The sequence below is a fragment of the Vicia villosa genome, unplaced genomic scaffold (genome assembly GCF_029867415.1).
Source record: "Vicia villosa cultivar HV-30 ecotype Madison, WI unplaced genomic scaffold, Vvil1.0 ctg.001936F_1_1, whole genome shotgun sequence".
Classification (NCBI taxonomy): domain Eukaryota; kingdom Viridiplantae; phylum Streptophyta; class Magnoliopsida; order Fabales; family Fabaceae; genus Vicia; species Vicia villosa.
The window spans coordinates 60,972-82,431 of NW_026705780.1; the positions used below are offsets into that span (position 1 = coordinate 60,972).

General features: G+C 34.7%; 3 protein-coding genes across 3 annotated transcripts; all 3 read left to right on the forward strand.

The window, feature by feature from the left end:
- Nucleotides 1-422: 422 nt before the first annotated feature.
- LOC131637170 (ARM REPEAT PROTEIN INTERACTING WITH ABF2-like) lies at nucleotides 423-8,925 on the forward strand. The gene is made up of 19 exons (XM_058907758.1): nucleotides 423-868; nucleotides 962-1,116; nucleotides 1,499-1,671; nucleotides 1,754-1,874; nucleotides 1,970-2,044; nucleotides 2,155-2,249; nucleotides 2,409-2,484; nucleotides 3,202-3,309; nucleotides 3,605-3,733; nucleotides 3,843-3,911; nucleotides 4,049-4,108; nucleotides 4,312-4,435; nucleotides 5,941-6,080; nucleotides 6,709-6,772; nucleotides 6,900-6,979; nucleotides 7,334-7,398; nucleotides 7,488-7,605; nucleotides 7,765-7,889; nucleotides 8,545-8,925. The coding sequence occupies exons 1-19, from the start codon at nucleotides 625-627 to the stop codon at nucleotides 8,633-8,635; spliced, it is 2,112 nt and encodes a 703-aa protein (XP_058763741.1). The 5' UTR covers nucleotides 423-624; the 3' UTR covers nucleotides 8,636-8,925.
- Nucleotides 8,926-16,177: 7,252 nt separating this feature from the next.
- Nucleotides 16,178-17,173, forward strand: LOC131637163 (2-hydroxyisoflavanone dehydratase-like). The gene has a single exon (XM_058907750.1). It carries the CDS (start codon nucleotides 16,178-16,180, stop codon nucleotides 17,171-17,173), a length of 996 nt encoding a protein of 331 aa, XP_058763733.1.
- Nucleotides 17,174-19,501: 2,328 nt separating this feature from the next.
- Nucleotides 19,502-20,497, forward strand: LOC131637164 (2-hydroxyisoflavanone dehydratase-like). The gene has a single exon (XM_058907751.1). It carries the CDS (start codon nucleotides 19,502-19,504, stop codon nucleotides 20,495-20,497), a length of 996 nt encoding a protein of 331 aa, XP_058763734.1.
- The last annotated feature ends 963 nt before the right edge of the window (nucleotides 20,498-21,460 follow it).

A 21,460-nucleotide genomic window follows, 5' to 3' on the forward strand; every position in this document is an offset into this window, starting at 1 on the left:
CTATAAAGTGACAATTAGAAACAATTTTTTTTACAAGTGTGACAACTAAAAAGAAACGGAGGGAGTATTATTTAACATACTACATATTTAATTTTTATTCTGATAGTCATTCAATTAATATGTGTATTGTTGAAATATATACGGAATAACTTTATAAGATAGATCTTATCCACGTAATATTAAATCCAAACAGCTCTATAGTAGGACGGGTATCCCGTTAGTTACTTGTTTATAGTTTATGCTGACCATAATTAATTACCAAAATTATTTTTTTAAAACTAAACTGTTTAGCGTTTCGGAACTCGAACTAATGCGGCGGTTTCACATGCCGACACCTTTCTTCCTCTTCAGACAAAAGAAAAAGAAAACAGAAAAATAATAGATGTGTTATTCCACAACTGCCCCCAATCTGGAACTCCGTATTCATCATTTTTATTCAAAATCCCAAATCCATTTTTTTGGATCACTCTTCTCTCTCTCATCTCATTTTCTGTTACACTTGTTTCTTCCGTGTCTCTCTATCTTTCACACTCAGAGATATAGATAGATAGATAGCGAGAGGGGGTGAGGAGAGAGAAAGGGGGTGTGGAGAGAGAGGGACCTTCTTCGTCCTGTTGTTGGTTGATGGAGCTTCAGAAGCGTCCAGATCAAAACCTACCGGAGAAGAAAGGCCAGAAAAGGAAACTGGAGGAGGAATCTCAACACGACTCACAGATCTCTCTTCCTCCCACCGGCGACGCACGCGACGCACTTGTATCCGACGTCAACCAGCACGTTTCAATTCTCCTCTCCACTTTTTCATGGAACGAATCCGATAGAGCTTCTGCTAAACGCGCCACTCACGCCCTCGCGGATCTTGCCAAAAACGGTTCAAAGCCTCATCCCTATCATTTCTCTTTGCTACCTTAACAGAATTTGCTTGCATGCGTTGTTTTCTGAATCAATTATTCGGTTGTTTCAGAGGAAGTTGTAAACGTGATTGTTGAAGGAGGCGCTGTTCCGGCTTTGATTAAGCATCTTCAACCGCCTCCTTTGCCTGAACACGACGTTCCGAAGCCGTTTGAGCACGAGGTCGAGAAAGGTAGCGCATTCGCACTTGGACTTCTTGCAGTCAAGGTAACTTCCCTTAACTTCCCTTCAATTATTGCTGCTGAACTTATTTCGGTTTTGGATTCAGTATTCTCAACTGTATGGCTTTTGTTTGATATGATTCTGTAGTCTGTAAAGATTAGAACTCCATGATAGTTATTTGTATTCTATTAGGATAGTACATAGCTGGAAGAGGTATTTTGCTTTATATTCTCTTACAAGTGTTGGTTGTGTGCTTCAAACTTGAAATGATATTTATTCCTCTAGTCCTGTATTATATTATCAGATAATTTAGATGAATGATATGAAGGAAGGATTTTAGAATGGTATAGGGAAGTTTCCAAGATACATATATTGAATTGTACCTTAGCCCTTACCTAAACTATTTTGTTTGAAATGCATTCTTCAGCCAGAGCATCAACAACTCATTGTTGACAACGGTGCTTTGAAGCATCTTGTTGATCTTTTGAAAAGGCATAACAACGGTTTAACATCACGTGCCATTAATAGTCTCATTCGGAGGGCTGCAGATGCGATCACTAACCTTGCTCATGAAAACAGCAGTATTAAAACCCGTGTTAGGTTTGCTTCTTCAAGGACTACCATTCAAATGAGATTTAGTTTGAAATGATTATGTTAATAATGATATGGAGTTAATGTGTAGGACGGAAGGTGGGATTCCACCATTAGTTCATTTGCTTGAATTTGCGGATACAAAAGTGCAAAGAGCAGCTGCTGGTGCATTACGGACCCTCGCTTTTAAAAATGATGAAAATAAGAATCAGGTAAGTGACCTTTATTGAAAGATGGGGATTTAGATAAATTTTAATATGATATGAGTGAATGAGTAAGTTATGTAGCATTTGTCACAACTTTTCAGATTGTTGAATGCAATTCTCTTCCAACTCTGATTCTGATGCTTCGGTCAGAAGACGCTGCTATTCATTATGAAGCGGTATTACTAGTGTAGCTTTAACTATATATTCTTAATTTGCAATACTGTTGAGTTTGGTCTTTACACACTTCTCTTACTGGGCACTTTCAATGAATTTTATTTTATTGCAGGTTGGTGTGATCGGAAATCTGGTCCACTCCTCTCCCAATATAAAGAAAGAAGTTATTCTTGCTGGAGCCTTACAACCTGTTATTGGATTACTTAGGTATATTCTCAACTTGTATTGATATTATGACAAGATTATTATTAGTATAATTTTAAAATCTTCAAAGCTCCCTTTTTATGGCAATAATCTTCCTAGACCAAAATATATTGCTGAGAAGGATATCTTATTAATCCATTCTAATGGTGTTCGATGTAACAGCTCTTGTTGCTCTGAAAGCCAGAGGGAAGCAGCGTTGTTACTTGGACAGTTTGCAGCAACTGATTCAGATTGTAAGGTAAAAATTAACTTTAGTTGAATTTCGTGTTACTTTTTTTGGATAATGTGTTAATTACTGTTTGATTTTGTTAGGATATAGAATGTAGGAATATTGGAGTAGTTAAGAGTTTGTTACTAGATGTTAGTAAGTTGACCAGTTTGTTAGTAGATGTTAGTAAGTTGATGAGTTTGTTAGGTGGCTGTTAAGCTTTGTTATTTTAGTTATTCTTAGAAAGTCTTTAAATACCCCTCAATTGGTAGATGGGAAAAATAAGTTTTGGAATAACTGATTTTTGGGACTGGTTATTCCAGTATGAGAGGAGAGTGGGACTGGTTATTCCAGTACTAAAGTAGAGTGCTACTCTGTAAACCTTTTATTTTCTTGTTCAATCTCTGAGAAATAAGAAATCCTTCTTTGTTTTGCAATTTTTAATCATTTGAATATGTTTTCACACCAATATTCTAGGAATAGCCCTCAATTGGTAGAGGGAAAGACAAGTTTTGGAATAACTGATTTTCGGGACTGGTTATTCCAGTATGAAAGGAGGGTGGGACTGTTTATTTCAGTACTAAAGGAGAGTCAGTGCTCCTGTGTAATCCTTTATATTTTCTCATTCTATCTCTGAGAAATAAGAAATCCTTCATTGATTGATTTGCAATCTTAAATCATTTGAATTTGTTTTCACATCATTATCCTAGGAATTCTTTCTTGCTCTGTTAACTTTTTTTTTTGCAGGTTCACATTGTACAGAGAGGTGCTGTCCGACCTCTGATAGAGATGCTTCAGTCTCCTGATGTTCAACTCAGAGAAATGTCTGCTTTTGCATTGGGGAGATTGGCACAGGTTATTTGTTTTCCTTTGTCTTTTCCATGTTATTGTACTTGAGAGGGTAACTTAACTATATTCATGGAAACTATTACCTGTTTTTTTGTTTTTGTTTTTGAAGCCTAAATTTTTAAGCATTAAATTAACGGAGCTTAGATTTGAGCATACAAACTGTCTTATTAATATTATGTTGCACCTTGTTAAATTTAGGTTTTATGCACTGTTTCCATTTGTAAGCAGAATTACTGAGTCCTCTTCCTCTTAACACCATAACCATTTCCTCTGGGCTGAAGATATTAAATTTATATGTCAGGACACACATAACCAAGCTGGTATTGCACATACTGGTGGCTTAATGCCATTACTGAAGCTTCTTGACTCAAAAAATGGGTCTTTGCAGCATAATGCTGCTTTTGCTCTTTATGGCCTTGCAGAGAACGAGGTAGGATAAACTACAAGAACTCTAATAATAAAAATTTCCATCATAATTGTTCAGAGAAGTTATTACTAAAAACGGAAGTTAATATATATTTTTTTACTTTGTGCTGTAGGATAATGTGCCCGACTTTATTAGGGTAGGTGGAATTAAGAAACTCCAGGATGGAGAGTTTATTATTCAAGTAAGTTATTTCTTTAATACCTATAGGAATTCACTGACACTGGTGACTGCGTGCAAATTTTATCTTTATGAACTGTAACTATTAGGCTTTCTGATGCATACTGATCATTATGAAAATGCTATTGGTTTCGATTGTAGGCAACTAAGGATTGTGTTTCTAAGACATTGAAAAGACTAGAAGAGAAGATTCATGGTCGTGTAAGCACAATGTCACATTGGCTTTTTACTTTACCGAGTTTACTCCTTATACTGTAGTTAATATGGAAATGACAAGGATGCTATTACTGTTTCAGTTAGAAGTTTAATAAGTTACACACAACAATAAACCACCAAGCCCTATTTTATGAGCACCAAGTTTCATATTTTGATCAAATTTTTAATTATTAATTTTTTCTTTGTAGGTGCTGAACCATTTATTATATCTTATGCGGGTTTCAGAAAAGGCATTCCAAAGACGAGTTGCTTTGGCTCTTGCCCATCTTTGTTCTGCAGACGACCAGAGAAAAATATTTATTGACCACAATGGTATGCATATTGTTAGTCAACCTTTTTCCTTTAATGTTATTTATCTTACTTCTTACCTGCATAAATAAGTATTTTTGTGTTGTATCTCCCGAGATATGAGCGGTATTTAATTCTAAGTGAAAGATAGTGAGAGTTTTGTTCTAAGTGAAAGATAGTGAGAGTTTTGTTCTAAGTGAAAATAATGAGATAAAATTGTTGGGATTAGATTTCCTCAACCACTTTCTAATGCATCCTAATGATTAGTTACATACATTAATGTTAACATTGTCATCACATGTTGCTATTCAAACAATATTAATTTCTTAATAACAACGAGAAATTTATCGTCTTGTTTAAATGCCGATTCTTTAGGTGGTTAACTAAGACAATATCATCAACAACTGACCATTTGTAATTATTAAACTTAAATCCGTCCCTAGAGTTTTGATTCAATAGATGTTTATCATCTTAAGCGTGTTTTCCAATAACGATTTAAATCACAACATCATAGTATGATTGATCCAGTCATAACAAGCATTTAAAAGCAAAGATTAACATTATCATCACTTGATATATATATATATATATATATATATATATATATATATATATATATATATATATATATATATATATATATATATATATATATATATAAAATTTGAGATGAAAAGAGATTCAAAAGAATATGATTGATTATATCTAATCCCAACAAAGAGAGAATTAGCTACTCATTGACATGCTGGCTTTACACAATTGAGAAGAAATGGGATGAAAATGCTTCAATGGTTGATTCCCCTAACCCCTCATCTTCCTTACTCAAATTCGTACGGTTCTGTATTCTCTCGGTGTATATCTTAAATAACAGTGTTTTGAGATTTCACTTAGTGAAATTGTGGTTTGCTTAGCAAGCCTCTTCGTCCTGAAGTAATGGCTAGCCAGCTGTACAAAAGCGCCTTTGAACCTTAAATTCGCCAAGTGCGAGGTCCGCTTAGCGACATTTGTTCAGCTAAACTTCACGAACTCAATAGTTTGCATTTGCTAAGCCAATCTCCTGCTCGCCCAGCGAATCATTATGCCCCGTTTTCTTCAAATTTTGGTTCCAATGGTCTTGATTGCTTTTCCTCTTTGAGTGCTAACTCTATTTTACTTATCAATTCAAATATATGCAAATATCGCCATTCACATATCTCAAACTCTAATTAGTAAATATATACCAAAATTTGGATTTTCCAAATAGCTTTTGCACCGAGTCTTTGATGTTTAAATTTAAACCGGAAAGCCTTCATTCTCTTTTGTATTACTGAAATAAAGCAAAAGCAATAGAAACAGTAGTAAAATGGAAACAAATCCAATACCAAATTAACAAAAATGAACTCTAAATATATATATATATATATAAACTAGGCTTATCAACGATGAGATGCATTTGGCCAAAAATATATTACAAACTAGGTAAATGTGACACTTACCAATACTTTGTTGCGTATTCTATTCTGTATGAAGCCGCACATCTGTTCATGCAGGACTGGAGTTGCTTATTGGGCTTCTTGGCTCATCATGCCCTAAGCAGCAACTTGATGGTGCCGTGGCTTTATGCAAGTTGGCCAACAAAGCTATGGCTATGTCTCCTATTGATGCTGCTCCTCCATCCCCAACACCCCAGGTAGACTTATTATATACAGTTTGCTTCACCTTCTTGATTCATAATCTCACACCTAATAGTTTGATATTTTTCTCTCACTATAACCATAATCACAGGATCCAAATATGCTTTACCTGTACATGATGGTTCTTGGTCAAAATTTTATTATCTTTCAATTTTCTCAATGATATAGGAATATTTTGTTTCTCCTGTCTTTTGGTTTTACCCTTGTTGTTCTCATAGGATCTCTGATCAATCATATCTTAAAAAGTGTTAGTTGTGCGAGCTCTTCACTTTGTTGAAGTTAATTGAATATCTAGCAGTGTTGTCAAATAGTGGTCATGGTAGATTGTGGCGGTGGCTATTTTGACAACTAACTACGACGGCTAGTTTGTAATGGATGGCGGGGCTGTGGTGTTTTATGGAGGATTTTGGCCTTCTTCCATGGTCCACCATCCACAGTCGTTAAAACTGATATCTAGATCGAGAAGTCAAGGTGTATAGCTATGAATGCGTGCTATGTTTAATTAATTGGCATCTGATGTCTAGCTTCTTCCTTCTCCTTATTTTCCTTCCTGTCTTAAATAATTCTGGATAAATTGTTTTTCAATGTTGGAATATGTATAATCCTAGACTATCCTTCTTGCAGGTCTATCTGGGAGAGCAGTATGTAAACAATGCTACCTTATCAGATGTTACATTTTTAGTTGAAGGTTGATACTTTCAATCCAAATTGTTTCTTTCTGGAAATGTTTCTTAAGAATTAACTTACATGACATGTCGTGTCATAGTTTGAAATGACATTTGTAGATAAACAGGTATCTTTATACTTAAATGCAGGTAAACGGTTTTATGCCCACAGAATCTGTTTACTTGCTTCTTCAGATGCATTTCGTGCAATGTTTGATGGTGGTTATAGGGTGGGTATATCTCCTCTCTCCCCTCCCCCAACTCTTGTTACTATTGATTATCTACCAAAAAAGAAAACTCCTTTACCGATTCCTCTCTTCACAAGAAACATGTTTATCACCTACTATTGATTATCTACCAAAAAAGAAAACTCCTTTACTGATTCTTCTCTTCACAAGAGACATGTTTATCACCTACTATTTTGGTTTAATGCTTTCTCTTCCATGTGAAAACTTTAGTTGGATATTTCATATTTGGCTTTTGAATTGAATGGTGAATTTAAATATGGCAATACAAGTTTGTTTGCAAGTTTAATTTAAATATATTCCATGTCCTTGATGTACAGTTCATTTACTGTATGACAGGAGAAGGATGCAAGGGACATTGAGATACCAAATATTAGATGGGAGGTCTTTGAGCTGATGATGAGGTCCAATCATATGCTTTATGAAAGTTGTGTTGTAAAAGCTTTTAATGATTTTCAGGCAACTTAAATCTCATTGTTTAATCTTTGTCCAGATTTATATATACTGGATCAGTTGATCTCACTGTTGAAGTTGCTCAAGATCTCCTCCGAGCAGCTGATCAATATCTTTTAGAAGGGCTTAAGAGACTATGTGAATACACAATTGCACAGGTTAGTTAAGTGAATTGGATTTGTTAGTGCACTGTTTCCTGAACCAATATTAGAATAGAAAGTGAATTCCTCATTACACGTTTTTTTGTCGAAGGATGTATCACTACATCATAATATAATAGAAAGTGAATTTCTCATTACTTGAGTTTTTTGTCACAGGATGTATCACTGGAGAGTGTGTCAAATATGTATGAACTTTCGGAAGCCTTCAATGCCATATCATTGAGACACACATGCATCCTTTTTATCTTGGAGCACTTAGATAAATTAAGTGCAATGCCAGGGTATCTATCAGATCTCCTCCATCACACATTTACTTGCTTTTTTTCAGAACTCTCTCTTTACCCTTTTATTCTCCAAAAGGCATTTTTTTATAAACTGATATATAGGCAACCTAAATGGATATAGGCAACCCTTTTGGGAAACAATATATTTCTTTGTAGTATTGGCAAACATGTTGACCTAAAAGGAATCCATATTTTGAAAATTTCTGGCACATACCCGGTAACTAACAAGGAATAGGTCTTCATAGTCATGAATTATTTCACCTTGAGTAAAGGCATCTCAATTATATATGGAAGGGGGGCTAGCAAATGGTTTTCTCAACATTTGAGGAAAGTAATAAACTTGGTTCTTATTCTCCTCTATTCATCTTGCTTGCTTTTAATTTGACCAATATGATCACATAGACTGCAGTCTTATACATCGTTGTATAGTTAGATTGACAGTAGACACCAACCTTCGCTTTGAAATAAGCTGGATAATCAAGTTTTAGTTGGTCAGTTTCATTTTTGAAGAAGAGTTTTAGTTGGTCAGTTGTTTGGAGCATGGTTGCTTCCATATACCTCAAATGATAACTGAAGTTCACATTAATGTTGCATTAGTTCTTAATTATCTTTTAATTTGTGCACTTTTTAAATATCTAAATTCTGTTTGCAGACACACTGATTTGATTCAGCGAACAATACCAGAGATCCGCAATTACTTTGTTAAAGCTCTTACGAAGGGGAACTCCAACATCCAGCCATAGTATGTGTCATTATATGGTTGACATCTAACAGATTGCAATGTGTACATAATATGGTAGATGTTATTGATTATTATTTCAAGTGTGGGGGAGGTCTCCTGGATTCAGAACAGCGTGGTTTTGAAGAAATGTCTAACACCAGGTGGTGTCTGTTCTTTTTTGATGCTGTGTCCCTCCCTTCTGTTTGTAACACAGTTGTCGTAAATGTAGTAGCATACATGACCTTCACGAACATTGATTTTTTTCCTCGTGCAATATTGTGATGGTTATGAATTGATAGTTTTCTATCTCAATTGATTATGCATTACAGTTGTTGAGTTTATGATTATGTTACTGAGTACCCAAGCATTTCATGTATATATGACAATTAACTAGTCCTTTGCAAGAAAGAAGTGCTGATGGACTGCTTATGTCAAATCTTTTAGTTTTTGTTTTGACATAAAAGTTGTAAACTAATGTTACACCTTAAAACAAAACCAAGATGGAGAGTTTTTGGTGAAGTCTCGCAGTGAGATAAGGGTGACTGGAAAAGACAATGTCTTTGGAAGAGACACCGGTTTCGGGATCCTCATGTTGTGGTGGAACAATTGGGAAGTTCCTAGGACAATCTATGGTTCCATAGGTGATGATGTATTTCTAATTTCTTTCACTCATCATTTTTAGGAACTCATTTTTGACCAATCTCAGATGATCGGGGTGGTCTTTCAAACTCTGTAGAATAGAAACCCATTTTAATTAAGCATGCAAAGTAAAAAATGAATTCGCAACACCCCGTGCAATTTATGTATACACGTGTGAAGAATATTAAAAAATAGAAAGAAAATATGAGAATAATCACACTACAATGGAAACAAAAGAGTGGTTGATTATTTGGGTTTTTAGTGCTGGCTAAGTGAGATAGGACATGGACTCACGTGTTTTCTTCTTGAGGCATATTGCTTTCCCATAGCAAGTTTGAGGTATTTCTGAAGAAAGGGTCCTTTTCTTGGATTTCTCCCTTTATTTTCGAAACAACCAATTGGGAATCCTTTGCCAATTCAATGCAATCTGCTCCAATTTCTCTCGCGAGTGCGATCATGGCAATGACGACCTCATACTCAGCTTGGTTGTTAGTAGTTGGGAACTTGAATTTTACCAACACTTCTACTATATTAGAACCATTTTTTAGGATAACACATGCGCCGCTTCCCCTGTTGCTAGACGATTCATCAGTAAAGATTACCTACATACGATCGAGTTCTGGGGGATACCCGAGTCATTTCCGCTAAGAAGTCGACAAATAACTAGAGTTTTAGGACTTTCCTTGTTTCGAAGGATACTTCAAACTTGGATAACTCGCTCACTTAGTCAAACGTCTGGCCATATCCAGTCGATAAAGCAAACTTGGATAACTCGCCCACTTTGTCAAATGTCTGGCCATATCCAGTCGATAAAGCACTTAATTTAGGGGCACATCTGTTCTGATGAGAATGGAATGTGCAAGGAAATACCAGCACAATTTGAGAAGCTCTCACTAATGCCAGGACTGCTTTTTGATCTTATGGTATCACATTTCTTCCCATGCCAATGCTTTGGAAATGAAATAAACTGATCTCGGGTGCGTGTCAGATACTCTGATCAACATGACACTTACGACTTCTTCGGAAACAACTAAGTATAAATACAAAACTTCTCACGGAGATGGTTGTGTGAGCACGGGGGCGTAGCCAAGATTTTCTTCAAATATTTAAATGCCTCTTAATAATCATTTGTCCACTCGAAATCGATTTTCTTATTCAACAATTGGTATAAAAGGAAAAACATGTAGTGCTTGTCTTTGAAATGAATCATCGTTTCTCATTTGTCTGGGTTTGCTTCGATCCCTCTCTTAGTCAAATAGAAATTCAAGAATTTTCCTGCCTTCACCCCGAAAGTACATTTTTCCGGCTTAAGGCGCATATTATATTGCCGGAATCTCTTGAATACCCATTGAAGATGCTGGGCGTGAAGCTCCTCTTGACTGGACTTTACGATCGTATCATCCATGTACACTTTCAGTGTCTCCCTATCTCTTCTTGGAAGATCTTCTTCATCATTCTTAGGTAGGTCGCTCCAACATTCATTAATCTGAAGGGCATGGCATTATATTGATGATTTACCTGTTCGATCATAAATGCAGTCTTTATCCGGTTAGATCCATATATATATATATATATATATATATATATATATATATATATATATATATATGTATCTGATTATACCCTGAATAAGCGCCTATGAACGAAAATTAATCGGTAGCCCACAAAATTGTCTACTAATCTGTCAATGTTTAGGAGTAAATAAAAATCTTTCAGCCAGACCCCGTTAAGGTCGGTATAGTCAACACACATCCTCCATTTCTCAGAGGCTTTCTTCACCAATACGATGTTGGATAACCATTCAGTATATTTGACCTCAGGAATGAACCCAACATCCAATAGACCCTTAACCATGCAAGTAGTAGCCTTAGCGTTTTTCGGATATTGTCTCATTCAATACTCAGATACATAATGAGCTTTGGTGTCCACATACACCTTATGGCATACTACACTAGGATCAATGTCAGACATCTCATGAGGGGTTATCGTGAAAAGGTCGACGTCATCCCCAGGGAATTTAATCTGTGTTCTTACTTTAAAGGAAGTTCGACGCCTATTTTAACTAACCCGACAGAGTCTTCCTCGAGATGGACGAACTCGAAATTACCACATAGCACCGAGCAAACCTCACTTTCACAAGTGTCTAGGTAGAACACCCTAGGATATTTCGACTCTCTTCCTGCTTCTGCTTTTAAGGCCGCGACCAACACCAAGAGAACTCTGAATAATTTCTTCAATTTATTTAGCTTCATCCACAAATGGCGCCACTGTTATGTTCGGGAGTCAGAAATGGAGGCTATATCTCCACGAAGGAATCATAAATGGAGAGTTGGATAACTATTGGTATTTAACGGTGGCTCCGATCTCCTTTATGATGGTGCAGGGTGGACCTTCATAGTTAGCACTTCAATGCCTAAGTCAGTTCAAGATTAAAGATGAGTATAATGAAATTGGAGATCAAAGATTCTACCATGTTTTTTAGCGTGTGAACTGATTTATACTTTGGATCAAGTGGAGTGAATTTCAGAAGGATATGGCCTTCCTCATTTGGGCCTTTGGTTGGTCCAGAATAAAAGGGATGACAAATCAGTTTAATAGGATTGTGATGTTTGAGTTTAGTGGCTTTATAGAGGAGGTGAATTTAATTGATATGCTGATTGTGGGTAGCAAATTCACTTGGTTTAACTTGAATGGCAAGGCTATAAGCCTACTAGATAGGTTCTTGTTGCCACAAGGCTTAATAGAGAAATGGAAGTTTGTGGGGAAAACCGTTGGAAGTATGGAATTTTCCGAACATTGTCCAATTTGGATCAAAGGGAAGGTCTCCCATTGGGGGCCGAACCCTTTAAATTCTTTGATGATTGGATTCAACATCTTGATTTCCTACCCTTTGTTGAAAATATATGGTATTCATTTAAAGTGTCTAGTAAAGTTGCTTACGTGATGTCAGAAGACGTCAAGCTCTTTAAGCTTAACCTTAGAAAGTTGAATAATTTTTCCCAGTATTTTGAATCTAGAGGTTGATTCGACTTTGTAGGATTTGAATGGGTTGGATTTTGAGGCAGCAACCGGTGAGATCTAGGTTATTGAGGATTTGATTCAGAAGAGGATTTTAGCTTCTTGTAAAGTGTGACATTCAACGTAGATTAGGGAGATTATTCTTAAACAATAGGATAGACATAAAGGATTGTAGCTTGGGATTTTAACTAAATGTTCTTCAATAGAGTGATGAATAAGAGATTAAGACAAAATAGTTTGTTGGGGTTAAAGACATCTAATGGGTGGTGGATCAAGCGGAGGAGGTAAAAATGAAAGTAAACTGAAACTTTTTTTTATAGGAATTGAGGTTTAGAAGACAAACTCTGGCAGGTGTATATTTCAATCAGTTGTCAAGAAAGGAAATGTTATCTTTGGAGGAGCCATTCTATTTGAAATAATTAAAGGATGTCATTTGGTCTTGTGACAGGGAGAAAAGTGCGGGTCCGGGCGGTTTTAACATGGGATTCTTCAAACTTTGTCGGGACTTAGTGAAAGATGATCTTGTTAGGTTTATGAAGGAATTTTATGTGAATCCTACCTTACCTAAAGCAATTATAGCGTATTTCCTAGCCTTGATTCCCAATTCAGTTAATCTTATAACTCTTCATGAATATAAACCTATTTGTTTAGTTGAGAGTCTTTATAGAATTCTAGTAAAGTTGCTAGCATTAAGGTTGAAGAAGGAGATGTCTAATCTGATTTCTAGTTGCTAGACAACTTTTTTTATCTAAGATACAAATGTTGGATGGAGTTGTAGTAATAAATGATTTGGTAGACTATGTAAAAAGACATAAAACAAGTTGTATGATGGTAAAGGTTGATTTCGAGAAAGCTTATGATTGTGTGTCTTGGAATTTCCTAAGGGGTATGATGAGAACAATGAAGTTTGGTAGCAAGTGGCAAGGGTGAGTGAAAGGTCTTGTTTTCAACAATACTTTGCATATTTTGGTCAATGGGAGTCCTACCAAATATTTTGAATTTTCTAGAGGCTTGCGTCATGGAGATCTTTTTTTTTCTTTTCTGTTTCTCTTTTTATTGGTAATAGAAGGTTTAGCGGGGTGCGTAATGAAGTAGATTTAGGTAGTACCATGGTTTTCAAGTTAATAATTGAGTTCACTTTGAACTTCTTCAATTTGCGGATGATACAGTGTTGATAGGAGAAGGTTCATGGAGGAATTTGTGGAGCATCAAAGAGTTACATAAAGGTTTTGAATTGGAGTCTGGTTTGCGTGTAAATTTGTTCAAGAGTAAAATTCATGGCTTTAACTTGAATTTGGATTTTTTTTCAAGCCACCTAGTTTCTTTTATCTTGTGGGGTTGGTTCTTTGTCCTATTTTATGTTCCTTGGCATTCTTATTGGTGTTAATCTAAAGAGAATGGAGATGTGGAATTCTATTATTTTAAAAATTAAGAGAAATCTTGCTGCTTGGCATAATAGACACTTGTCTATTGGAGGTAGGGTTATTCTTTTGAATGCAATTTTGACTATCATACCCATTTCTTATTTTCCTGTTATAAGTATCCCAAGACTATTATTAAGGAAATCATTATGCTCCAAATAGTGTTTCTTTGGAGTGAGGAAGAAGATAAAAAGATAATCAATTGGTAAGTTAGGCCCAGTTTTGTTAGCCAAAGGAGGAATGAGGTATTGGAGTTATTGCGGGAGGTTCAATCTTGCGCTTTTAAGAAAAATGGAAATGGAGGATTCTAAATGAAAAAAAGGTTGTGTAGGTTGATTTTCTATCTTGCAGGTACGATGACACGAAGATTTCTATGATTGTTCTTCATTTGGCGAATAATGGTAGAAAAGTTTCTCTTTGGTGGAAGGATCTTTGTGTAGTAAAATATCCTTTGGAAGTCAATCAAGAATAGTGGTTCTCAACTTTAATTTCATGTAAGCTTAGTAATGGAAGGAATATTTATTTCTTGAGAGACATTTGGCTTGGTTCAGAGCCGCTGCAAGTGTATTTCCCCTTGTTGTTTTGATTTGCAAGGACATGCAACACTAAAATGAGAAAAATGAAAGTTTGGTTGGAAGATGTATATGGCATCGACAACTTGACTCAATTGGGATGTGGGGACTGTACATGAAGCAGAACAACTTGCAGACCTTTCTGCATTGCTGTAGGATGTAGTGCCAGTCCAGAACTCACAAGATTGCGTCGTTTGGTAGAAACAAAAAAGTGAATTTTTTCTCTAGTCAAGTTATTTGAGGATGCAAAACCTTTCATATTTGGGACAGGTTTTGGAGGAGAGTTTGAAAAGTGATTTGGCGATTTTATGGAAATCAAAATTTTTAGTAAAATCCTAATATTTTGGTGGAAATTACTTCTCAATAGCTTACCAACTAGGACGAAATTGGTTAGACAGTGTTATAGAAGGAGTGCACAATTCATTATGTTTGCTTTGTTTTGATGGTGATGAAGATTTGGAGCATCTATTTCATTCTTGTGCCGCGAACAGGGTCATCTCAACTTTTTTGGAGGCCCTGTGTAGATTAGTCGTAGTTTAGTGATGGAAAAATAAATAGAGCCCTTATCTGACCATAATTTAATCAATATAAATATTTTATGAGGCCCTATTTAGCTGTATGTTAAGTGTGAGAAATTTGAGGCCCTATGCGGTAGCCCGCCTTACACGCCCTCAAAGACGGTCTTGACCACAAATACTTGACTTTGGAAGAAGTTCACTGATTGGTTGAGGGTGGTCTTCGAATAACAGTCATGTTGGTTAAGAGCTTGCTTGCATACATTTAAGCTGAAGATAAAAAAAAAAGTTTAGTGTCAATATCAATATTCAGTGGCTGTTTGAATTTAGCTTTTTGTGGAGCGATTTGGATATGTAGGGACTCTATTTTGTTCAAAATGAGAGAGGGGGTTACCTAATTTTGATATTCTTGGAATGATTAAATTTATAGTGTGGGAAAGAATTGCAGCTTCTAATAGTTTTAGGCGGGTTATAGAGTGGTCGGTTTGGTGTCTTACTCTGACTGACTGTCTTGTTTAATTAGATCTCATTGTCTTTTTTTGTTGAATTGACTTTGTATATTGGGTTGAAAAACCATTGTACTTTTTAATAATATTTCTTTTGCCTATAAATAAAACTAAATAGAATCTAATAAACTATTTTTTAACTTTTAAACCTAAGTTAAATAGAACCCCTATTTGTATTTTGATTCCGACTAATATACACCTAGCTTTCAAAAACTTTCAATTTGCTTATAAAAATAAATCATGCATTAAGGGAATTTTTGTTTTTTTAGAAAATCTCGTACATTTTTTAAATTGTGTAATAGTAGTTTATTTTCTCGATTTATAGAGATTTTCATTTATTTTGTAAAATATTTTTTTGTAACATTCATTTTGCCATAAAAATACAATTAATATTTTATATTAAAAATTTTAAATAACTTAATTAACATTAATATTACGACTCCTTATAAATTTTGATATTATTATATGCATTATCTTATTTTTGACTAAATTATCAGCATTTGTTGACTTAGTAAAACACTAAAACTGATTATTAAATCTTACCAAAAATGTTTAAGGAACCATTTAAAATTATCTTTTATTTTGAAGTCCGCAAAAAGATAACAAGATAACAATGCATTGTCATAATAATAGAAAATATTCAATTCTCTTGACCAAAAAATAAATTCAATTCTCTTAACCAAAAAATACATTCAATTCATTGTAAAAAAAAAATATTGAATTACTTCCCTAAATAAAAGTTTACCCTTATCTTTAAAACCATGAGTAATAAAATGTATTTCATAAACAAAATTTGCAATAAAATTAATCGAAACGCATAATATTAATAGACCTAGAACTTGCTCCATATGTATTATTCTTTCACTCTTGCATGCTAGAAAGTATAAACCCTAATGGCTTCCACACCAAAGAAAGAGATAGTCTCTTATGTCCCTGATTTCATCAATGTCTACAGCGATGGAACCATTGAACGTCTCAATGACATGCCAATAGTCCCACCATCACCACAAGACCCTAAAACTGGTGTCTCATCTAAAGACATTCTCATTTCCAATGACCCTTCACTCTTTGCTAGGCTTTTCCTACCAAAACTATCCAATCAAAACCAAAAAATACCAATCTTGGTTTATTTTCATGGTGGTGCATTTTGTTGTGAATCACCTTTTGCATCGCACCACCATAATATTTGTAACCTTGTTGCATCTCAAGGAAATGTTCTAGTCTTTTCTATTGAATATAGAAAAGCACCGGAACATTTTCTTCCAACGATGTTCGAAGATTGTTGGTTTGGTCTTAATTGGGTTGCCTCACATAACACTACATTAGAAAATGTTCCAACAAATAGTGACCCTTGGATTCTTAACCATGGTGATTTCAACAAAGTTTTCCTTGGTGGTGATAGTGCTGGTGCAACTATTGTTCACACCATGGCTATACGTGCTGGTGCTGAAAAACTACCATTTGGTGTTGAAATATGTGGTGCTTATATGAACCATCCACTTTTTTGGGGTTCAAAACCATTAGGGTTTGAAAAAGTTAAGCATTATGAGGAGGTGAATGAATTTACTAATTTACTTTGGGAATTTGTGTACCCTAATTCCCCTAATGGGATAGATAATCCAATGTTGAATCCAATGAGTCCATATGGACCTGATTTGAGTACACTAGGTTGTCCTAAAATGCTTATTACTGTTGCTCGCAATGATCCTCTTAGGGATAGTGCAGTTATGTATTATGAGGCTGTGAAAGAGAGTGATTGGGATGGAGAAGTTGAATTGTTTGAAGAAGAAGAGGGAGGTCATGTTTATTATATTTTTTCTACTGAATCTGAGAAAGGACAAAAACTCATCAAAGTGGTTGCTGATTTTCTTCTCCGGTGCAATAATTAAGAAGAAATTATATTATGTTGCAAGTTTACAAATTATATATATGATGTGTCATGCTAAAATGTTTGTCTCCTCTTTTATTTATGTTTGTTTTATTCATTCATATGCTTCATTCTATGTGAGATTTTCTTACATAATTATTTAATGCAAGAATAATTTAAGGATAACATATCAAAAAGAGTGACTATTCTTTATTACAAATTCGTTTATGGAATTTCTATGAGGAAGATGAATATGAAAAGAGAAATGCTAGAGGTACACCTAAATTTACACTAACACCGTATTTACATACCGTTATATATACGGTCTGATTTTTTTAATAATCTTTTCATGCTTTGGATTTTGTGTCATATTTAAAAAGCTTTGTAAAATTTAAGGTGTAAATACGGTGTACTTTGATAAGAAAATCATCTAGAATATTATCAGTTTAGGGAGCTTTCGACTTCACATGATATATCAAGTTGAAAATCATAGTTGTAAAAGTAAATGAAAGGTAGAATTTAGTTATAGAAAATATTTGAAAATGAAATTATTTTCGGTTGGAACTTTCAATTGAGAAAATCGATAAAAAAAAAGAAAAAATCGTCAATTTAAATGTAAAGCTGGGATTTTCTCTCGGATAGATTTCAAATTGAGAGAATAGATAAATTAAAAAAAATATAAGAAAGACAAATTGAAAAACAAAACCAAAGTAAAAATCCAAAAGGTGGAATTTAAAGCATGTTTTTTGGGCTATTTTTTCTATCTGTTAATTCTTCCAACAATCTATAAAGTAAATTAATCAGGTTTGATTTAGAAATAAAAAAAAATAAGAAACATGTCGATTGAATTTTTTTTGAAAGATTTGAGATTCGGAGTGTAGTTTCTAAGCAACTTTTTCTAACAGTTGTTTGTTGATAGAACTCGAAGATTTATCATAAAACATATTATTTGTTATAATGACAATTGGAGCTCCATGTCTAACTACAAGAATATCCCTTTAGACATTTGCATCCATGTAAGCAACCTCCATCTCCACTTTGTTAAAAGAGCAAAATTAACCAACCGAAGGTCCCTGACTCCTAACCTCCTTGTATTCTTTAGCTTACAAACATTATTTCACTTAATCTAGGATATCTTTGAAGCGCCTTTCACTCCACCCTAAAGGAACCTTCTTTGTAACTTAACAAGTTTCTTCCAAACCTTTACATGGATATTCAAAAAAGACAAGAAGAAGATGAGGATAACATTAAGCAAAAAAATTTAGAAAAACCATTATGCTATCCAAACTAACATATTTATGCTTTCAAGAATGAAACCTCTTATTCAACAGGTTGACTAAAGGATCTCAAGTAACTTCAAGCCGATAATACACCCCAGAGATAAACAAAAGGTACTTAAAAGAAAATGTACCAATGATATATTACATACAAATAAAGGTACTTAAAAGAAAATGTATCAATCTCCCAGTGAAGGAAATTTTCTGCAACGGATAGAAGAACTGAATTCACATTAACCTTGTTGAGTTTGACTGATAGGAGTATTATTGTAATCTGAATCATTAGTATTCCTATACATATTTATAACACTGAAACTCTAATGTGTAATTCAGAACAAATTAATAAGACAAAACTATATATAGTTGTTCTATAGTAGCTGACGTAGGCAATTTGACCGAATTGCGTGAACAAAACTTTCATGTGTTTCTCTCTATTCTGATATGTAATCACGTATCTATTCCAACAAACCTGTATAAAACTACTCTTGGAGAAATTCACTCCCGAAGTCATCTCAAAACTTCTAAATTATCTATAAGATTAGCCACCATAGAATAGATGAGACACCCTTAACTCAGATGTGGCCACCTCAGAATAAAAAAATATTCAATTCTCTTGACTAAAAAAATACATTCTATTACTTCCATAAATAAGAGTCAACCCTTTAATATCTTAAAATAAAATCATGTGTAATAAAGTATATTTCCTAAACTTTTGACGCAACATGCAGTTCCGTATGTGCATCGCGGAAGCCACAGAAATAGAAAACAAATGCGTTGACGCCTTAGCCAAGATTAATCTGAGGCATAGTTTAGGAATTCGTACGTTTGATCATTGTCTTATTGAGCTGGTTAACACTTAATGTAGCGGATATGAAGGGAACTTCATAGTTTATACCCGACAATGGTGACCACACCTGCATGTGACAATGCGGCTACTAAGGCCTTGGAGAGTTAAAGAAATAGAGGAGCAGTGAGTAATAAGTACAGAGGCTTTATTAATAGAAGCGCATGATGATTAATAATGCTAAAACTTGCTCTCTGGAATATATTATAAACCCTAGATTAACTAGAAAATGGCTTCCACGCCAAACAAAGAGATAGTCTCTAATGTTCCTGATTTCATTAATGTCTACAGCGATGGAACCATAGAACGTCTCAATGACATGCCAATAGTCCCACCATCACCACAAGATCCTAAAACTGGTGTCTCATCTAAAGACATTCTCATTTCCAATGACCCTTCACTCTTTGCTAGGCTTTTCCTACCAAAACTATCCAACCAAAACCAAAAAATACCAATCTTGGTTTATTTTCATGGTGGTGCATTTTGTTGTGAGTCACCTTTTGCATCACACCACCACAATATTTGTAACCTTGTTGCTTCTCAAGGAAATGTTCTAGTCTTTTCTATTGAATATAGAAAAGCACCGGAACATTTTCTTCCTACGATGTTCGATGATTGTTGGTTTGGTCTCAATTGGGTTGCTTCACATAACACTACATTAGAAGATGTTCCAATAAATAGTGACCCTTGGATTCTTAATCATGGTGATTTCAACAAAGTTTTCCTTGGTGGTGACAGTGCTGGTGCAAATGTTGTTCACACCATGGCTATACGTGCTGGTGCTGAAAAACTACCATTTGGTGTTAAAATATTTGGTGCTTATATGAACCATCCATTTTTTTGGGGTTCAAAATCCTTAGGGTTTGAAAAAGTTGAGCAATATGAGAAGGTGAATGAATTTGCTCATTTGCTTTGGGAATTTGTGTACCCTAATGCACCTAATGGGATAGATAATCCAATGTTGAATCCAATGAGTCCATATGCACCTGATTTGAGTACACTTGGTTGTTCTAAAATGCTTATTACTGTTGCTGGTAATGATCCTTACAAGGATAGTGCAGTTATGTATTATGAGGCTGTGAAAGAGAGTGATTGGAATGGAGAAGTGGAATTGTTTGAAGAAGAAGATGAAGGCCATGTTTATTATATTTTTTCTACTGAATCTGAGAAAGGAAAAAAACTCATCAAATTGGTTGCTGATTTTCTTCTCAAGTGCAAGAATTAAGAAGAAACTATATTAGGTTGCAAGTTTACAAATTATACATGATGTGTTGATTTAATTGATGTATCATGCTAAAATGTTTGTTTACAACTTTACATAATTATTTAATGCAAGAATAATTTAATAATAGCATATCAAAAAGAGTGACTATATTAGAAAATCAAACACAATTTTAACTTTTAACTCTAAACATTAATGTACAATATTGTGAATTTTGGGGCCGAAATCAGAAAAAAATTAAAATAACCATGTTTAATAAAAATAATACAGAAAAAACCAACTTTTCGAGGTATTTATCAAACTGTCTAGGTTTGGGACACCGGTTAAGTGAATGCGCCATTTGAAATGGCGTATAAGTGTTGGATTCTGGTGCATACGCCAAACCAATTGGCTAACCCTAAAATTGAGGGTGTTTGCGCCAAATGGAATGGCGCATAAGTTTAGGGTTTTGCCCTAATTGCCAAACCATTTGGCGCATAAGGCCAAATCCTTTTTTTTTAAAATTTTTTTTTCATTTTTTTTAATTTATTTTAGTTAACATTTGTTAATATTTTTATTTTTAAAAATCCTTTTTTATTTTATTTGTTAAGATATATGTATAAATAAATTTTCAAAATATTTTTTTAGCCTAAAAAATGTAGTGCACAAAACGCAAATTGACATTTTGTAAACCGAAAATGTAACATCGATTTCAATATAATAAAGAAACGAAACATCAATTACAAATAATTAGAGAAACGATACAATTGATTAAAGAAAATACAACAAAATGATCAATGGCGTCCATCACCAAGATAGCCACCCGTTCCGCAATTTCGTCTTGTTATGACACGTTTGCCGCGATCGTTGATCCCGCCGCGAATATTGGCACCACCCCTTTCCCTAGCTCTACCCCTACCTCTACCCCTTTGTGCTTCTTGCTGGGTTTGTGTCACTGGGCCTGGAATTGGGATGTCTCGTGGATCG

Bases quoted from the DNA above. Each gene is read 5' to 3' on its own strand.
- LOC131637170 (XM_058907758.1), top strand. From the start codon at position 625: ATGGAGCTTCAGAAGCGTCCAGATCAAAACCTACCGGAGAAGAAAGGC. The intron at 1,875-1,969 runs GTAAGTGACCTT...ACAACTTTTCAG, and splicing joins ATGATGAAAATAAGAATCAG to ATTGTTGAATGCAATTCTCT. The intron at 6,081-6,708 runs GTAGACTTATTA...TCCTTCTTGCAG, and splicing joins CTCCATCCCCAACACCCCAG to GTCTATCTGGGAGAGCAGTA.
- LOC131637163 (XM_058907750.1), top strand. From the start codon at position 16,178: ATGGCTTCCACACCAAAGAAAGAGATAGTCTCTTATGTCCCTGATTTC.
- LOC131637164 (XM_058907751.1), top strand. From the start codon at position 19,502: ATGGCTTCCACGCCAAACAAAGAGATAGTCTCTAATGTTCCTGATTTC.